General features: G+C 44.5%; 1 protein-coding gene across 2 annotated transcripts in view; it reads right to left on the bottom strand.

Annotated features, from left to right (window-relative positions):
- Positions 1-482: 482 nt before the first annotated feature.
- The window catches only part of CLCN4 (chloride voltage-gated channel 4), a gene marked incomplete at both ends in the record, with an annotated part of 42224 nt that continues 36706 nt past the window's right edge, over positions 483-6000 (bottom strand). For both annotated transcript variants that reach the window (XM_080718269.1, XM_080718270.1), the window contains one exon: positions 483-573. In XM_080718269.1, coding sequence (XP_080574395.1) covers positions 483-573 — 91 coding nt within the window. The remainder of the gene's footprint in view (positions 574-6000) is intronic.

The following is a 6000-nucleotide window of genomic DNA, read 5'->3' as shown; positions in this document are numbered from 1 at the left end:
TCTTTTCCATCAAAGCAAGCACACATGTCTTTAGTCTGATTCATCAGCAGTTTTTCGGTGATCAGTGAAGGACTCTGACACACTGGCACCTCTGTGTTTTGAACTCAAAGCTTCACACGTGTTCGGAAGTTACAACATCAGCCTTGAGCAAGAGAGGTCTGAGCTTCTCCACTTAGCATCTGCGCTCCATGTCCTTGTATAAACCACATCTGTTCCACCCACTCACATGCCCCACAGACGGTAGCAAGCTCATTGAGAAACACAACTCAAAACTCCTAAGGGGTTAAAGCTATAAAATGCCTACTCATGAATGGTTTTGCTTTTAAAAAGGTTTCATCCTTCTTACTGTCCTTTCAAACACAGGTTTCACTTCTGTTGGCCTCAGTGTGAGATCTTTCATTGGGAGAATAATGCATCACTTGTTTATTTCCTTTGAAATGATAATCAATGTTTTTTTTCTCAAAGTAATTGCTACCTTGTCGCTAATTGAACATAATGGATTCAGGGTCTTGGTTGGCCATCTGGGCCATGTGTCTCAGAACATCCTTTTTCGTGATGATGCCAAGAAGTCTCCTGGAATGGGAAGAAAATACAAAAAAAAGAGGTGAGCGTTACAATAAGGACTCATCCCTGTCCCTAGTGCCTTTTTTACCTGGGCACAGAGACCCATGGGTGAGGGTGACAGGTGCCAATCCCAGATCTCTTGCACATTTTCCCACACTCCCTCTCTCATCTGGCAACCAGAGGCAGAGGAGGCAGTTAAGGAGACTGGAGTACAGAGAACTGAGGTAGGAGCCACCAGATTCAAAGAACTGGACCCATGAATGCATGGGTGGTCAAGAGCCAAGACTCTGCAACCAGCTAGGTGTGGTGGAGCACACTTGTAAACCCAGCATTTGATGCTGAGCCAGGAGGATCATGGTTCGCGGACAGCCTCAGCTACTTAGTGAGGCCCTCTGCAACTTAGAACTTGTTTCAAAAAAATAAAGAATAAGCCGGGCGTTGGTGGCACACACTTGTAATCCCCGCACTTGGGAGGTGGAGACAGGAGGATGGCACAGGTTCGAAGCCAGCCTAACTGGCTTAAGAGACCCTGTTTTAAAATAAAAATATAAAAAATAGGTGTCTGGGAGTATAGCCTGGAGGTAGAAGGGTTTCCAGGAAGCCCAGTACCACCGAAAGAAAGAAAGAAAGAAAGAAAGAAAGAAAGAAAGAAAGAAAGAAAGAAAGAGAGAGAGGGAGAGAGAGAGAGAGAGAGAAAGAAAGAAAGAAAGAAAGAAAGAAAGAAAGAAAGAAAGAAAAAAAGAAAAAAAGAAAGAAAGAAAGAAAAAATAGGGCTGGGGGTATATATAGCTTGGAGGTAGAATAATCCTGGGTTCCATCCCCAAAATGGCAAAAAAAAGACTCTGCAACCCACAGTGGATGTGACACATGAGAGAAACAACCTTGTTAGTTACTTTGTATAAACGGCATCATACAATATATAATATATGGCCTTTTGTAGCTGGCTCCTTTTACTTAGCATAACATTATCAGGGTCCAGCCATGTTGTAGCATGTGCCAGCAGTCATTCCTTTTTAGGGCTCAATAGTACTTTGATACAGAGTGACAAATAAGACTTGTTTGCCAGAATAGGCAAACATGTAGGAGCAGAAAGTAGATTAGTGGCTGCCTGCTCATGGAAGCAGTGTTGGGGAGATGAGGAAAATTTTTCTGGAATTAGAACATGGCAATTGTTCTAATTGAATAACAATTAATTAGAACAACTAATTGTTCTAAAGAGAATAACAAACACCCTTAAATTGTTCTCTTTAAGATGGCGAATTTTAGTTGAGTGTGGTTCTGTATGCCAGTAATCCCAGTACTTGGGAGGCTAAAACTGAAGGATCTCAGGTCCAAGGCCAGTCTCAGCAGTTTTGTAAGACCGTCAGCAACCTAGTCAAACTTAGTTTCAAAGTAAAAAAAATGCTAGGGGTGTACCTCAGAGATTGATGCCCTAGGTTCAAAACCTAGTTGTGTGTGTGTGTGTGTGTGTGTGTGTGTGTGTGTGTGTGTGTGTGAGAAAGAGAGAGAGAGAGAGAGAGAGAGAGAGGGGGGGGGAATTTTGTGGTATGTAAATTCTAAAAAGGGCAGGAGGGAAGCAAAACTGAGTTACTCTATACTACCGAGCTCACTAACACGTACAAAGAGGAAGAATGAGGGAGCAGGGTAGAACGCAAAGGGAAACACACAAGTGGTATATGCGTGCATATGCATATCGCTTTGTACCTCGCTATGATGTACAATTAGAATGCACCAATAAAAGTATATTAAATACAAATTAAACAAAAATACAACAAAACTCCAAGCATTTACAGTTCTGACAACCTCTTAAAGTTCTGTGATTATAATGTCTGAGAGTGATGCTGGTTACAATGGCACTGGGAAAATATTAATGCAGAAACTGTCTTGGGTGTGTGCATAAATTGTGTCCTCGCCTGTGATGGTAATTATTACAAAAGAAGAAAGCGTGACTCAGGAAGAGGTAACCTCAAATCCAACAGGCCTCCTTAGTGCTGTGAACTGTGTTAGTTGATTAAAAGCACGCATATGAACTGCCAGCCCTTTGGGCAGCAGTTCAGGCAAATCCAGTGAATTATAAATGGCCAGATCTATGACCAAGAATAAAATTCAGAATCGCGTGGCTGGACTCTTCTGAGAGAGCTACCCCACCAGGCTCCTGTGAGCCACCCGGAGAGGCCAGGGGGGAATCTGACACCACCTCTGCTACATGCTTTTCTTTTCTTTTTTTCTTTCTTTTTTGGTCCTGGGGTTCCTGGAAGCCCTTCTACCTCCGGGCTACGCTCCCAGACCTATTTTTATATTTTCGTATTTGGAAACAGGGTTTCATAAGCCAGCGCGGCTGGCTTCAAACCTGTCTCCGCCTCCCAAGCACGGGCATTACAAGTGTGCGCCACCACGCCCGGCCCATGCTTTTCTTTTCTAGAACCTACCTAGAGAAAAATCTCACCCAAATCCAGTCTTTGTCACTGGAGGCTTCCTAGACTACTGCACTTTGGGTCCTGGTGTGGCTTTACAATCACCTTGGGCCCCAGGCCCTGCAAAGTCCCGCAGACGGTCCAGGTGAAGGGGTAGATTCAGGCTCTGCGCCACGTCACAGAGAAGGCACAGAGCAAGAGAACGCATGAAAAACATGAGCTGGCTTGCAACAGGCCCGGCCTGGCTTGGAGCCCGAGAAGACGGAGATGAAAGGCCCTTCAAACAAGGACCTCTCGCCAGCACTAACGTATCGGCATCTGTGTTTGTTTAAAACATGTAGAGCCAGAGAACGATCGTTTTCTTGCAGAACATTCAGAGCCAATTTCGGCACCCAGATCTTCACAGGAAAACCTCACGGGGCTCTGTGAGGTGCTAGCGGGAGTTAAGGGCAGAATTTCCTGTCAGAGTTGGAAATTCCAGTGCCAGCTGACATGGGATTTCTTTTTAAGAAAAAGAGAAAATGCTTGAGATGACACCGGCAATCACAGTGGTATTCATACCAAGTGCTAGAAACCCATGTGCAGAAAATGACTTCAATGGTTCCTAAACTGCAGTACCCAGGCCAGCATCACCTGGGAGCTTGTAAGAAGGTACATTCTTAGTCCTGACCCCAGACCTCAAGGATCGGTAGCTCTGCAGCGGGACCCAGTGAACCGGGTTTGAGCTGGAGGTTCAATTCTGCTGCATGCTCTAGTCCAGGGACCACTGAGCCCCTTTAACATGCCAGAGATGGCCTCTATTCTCAATCACAAAGACTAATGCATTTGCGCCCTACTGATGCAAGACAGCCCCTCTAGCTGCTGTCAGAGCTAAGGATACACTTCCTGCCACTTGGAAGTACTGCGGGTGAATGTGCATATTTAAGCCCTCGTGGAGCCTACACCCATTATTGTTTGGATGTGAAATACCTCTCAAAGAACCTCGTGTCTTAGGAAACGCAGCCAGGTTGGGAAGTGGGACATGGTTGGAGGTGTCCTTTTTTTTTCTTTTTTTTTTTTTTTACTGACCCCAAGGACTAACTCGAAGCTCTATCCCCAGCCCTAATTTCTACTTTTTCTTTTGAAATACAGTTTTCCTAAGTTGCAACGGGTCTTGCTAAGTTGCTGAGGCTGGCCTCAAACTTGTAATCCTCCTGTCTTAGCCTCCCCGGTACTGAAATTACACTTGTGCACCATCACATCCGGCTCAGAGCAGTTTTTCTCTACCATGTCCCCTGCTGCCAGTTTGCGCCTTGGAGCCGGTCAACCATGGACTAAGCCTCTGAAATTGTGCACCAAATAAACCTTTCTTCCTCTATGTTGCTCTTGTTGGGTATTTTAGTCACAGTGAAAAAGAAAAGCTGACTAAATCTGTTACCAGCACAGCAAGAAGAAAGTTTAATGATAGAACTGCTTCTATGATTAGACACGGCATCCAGTAGTGTCACTCAACTGCAGAGCTAGTGAAATTTGGAACTGGATTTCTTTTGTTGCAGGGGCTGTCCTGTACACTGTAGGATGAGTAGCAGCACCTAGGCCTCTACCCACTAGATGATGGTAGCACCTCTCTAGTTAGGAGACATGAAATCGTCTCCAGACATTGCGCTATGTTTCTAGAGACAAACTTCTCCCTGTTGAGAGCTGCTGAGTTGGACTAGAGTGTGTTGGCTGCAGAAATGTAAACTGCATTAGCTAGTTAAGCCTCGGGGTTCTAGAAAGGCCTAAATAAACCTGGATGCCAATCCCCCATCTCTAAGCCTCTAGCATATAAAGAAAGAATGGCCCTCAGGAACCTGCCCCTCCGGCTCCTTGATCTTCGTGGCTGCCTTCCTGGTTTGTATCAGCACAAAGCAAAGGGCTATTGAAGCTCTCCATCCTCAATTCCATGAGTTCAGCAAAGGTGAAGTTGTTTCAAGCAGGTCAGTCTATTAGGGAGTAATCTGAGCACGGCGTGGAGCTCACGGTTGCTCTCACGTGTGATTCCATCCATCAGAAACTAGGAGCACACAGAAAATCGCACCCAGCTGAAGCCGGCAGCGTCGGAATACACAGAGTGCGCATGCGTACACACCTCAGCTCACACATGCCAACAGCTGGCTGTGTTGACTTCCCCTCCGAGCTCAAATCACTCTCCTTCTGCCTCATCAAGGTAACTCAAGAAGCTGCCTGCTCACAGGCAACCTCAGTCCTTTTCAAGGTAAAGTGACACATTTATTGCTGTTTTCATGTGTTTCTTAACTACTTAAGAGGAAAAATTTGTACAACTAACACTTTTAGGTTCTGATCTTTTTATGCTTTTATTTATCTATTATTTTTGATAATGGAGATTAAACCTAGAGTGTTCTACCTTTGAGCTATATCCACAGCCATATATATATATATATATATATATATATATGGCTTCAAGTCTGCTCCCTGGTCTCAAATATATATATATATTTTTTTTTTTTTTGCAGTACTGGTGATGGAACCCAGAAGCATTCTACCTCCAAGCTATATCCCCAGCCCGATTTTTTATTCTTTATTTTGAAACAGGGTCTCACTGAGTTGCAGAGGACCTCACTAAGTAGCTGAAGCTGTCTGCAAACCACAATCCTCCGGTCTCAGCCTCCCGAATGCTGGGGATGACAAGTGTGTGCCACCATGCCCGGCTGATATTGACAATATATATACATATATATATATATATATATATATATATATAGTCTCGCTAAGGTACTGAGGGGCTTGCTGTGTTGCTGAGGCTAGCCTCCTATATACAATCCTCTTGTCTCAGCCTCACAAGTACTGGTAATGCAGGTGTGCATCACCACGCTGGCTCCGACCTATTTTTATATATCACTGATGAGGTTGTTGAGCATTGTGTACCTAAACTACTTTTCCCTTGAGTTCTGTAGGCTTACTGCTCCATTTCACACTGTGATTTTGAGGAGCCACATTAGAGCAAAACTGGTTGTACCTTCTTCCCAAAGTTCAATGTTCA

The sequence above is a fragment of the Muscardinus avellanarius genome, assembly GCF_963383645.1.
Source record: "Muscardinus avellanarius genome assembly, chromosome: X".
NCBI lineage: Eukaryota > Metazoa > Chordata > Mammalia > Rodentia > Gliridae > Muscardinus > Muscardinus avellanarius.
The sequence above is the reverse complement of the archived record's forward strand: the minus strand, read 5'-3'. Positions and strand labels throughout refer to the sequence as shown.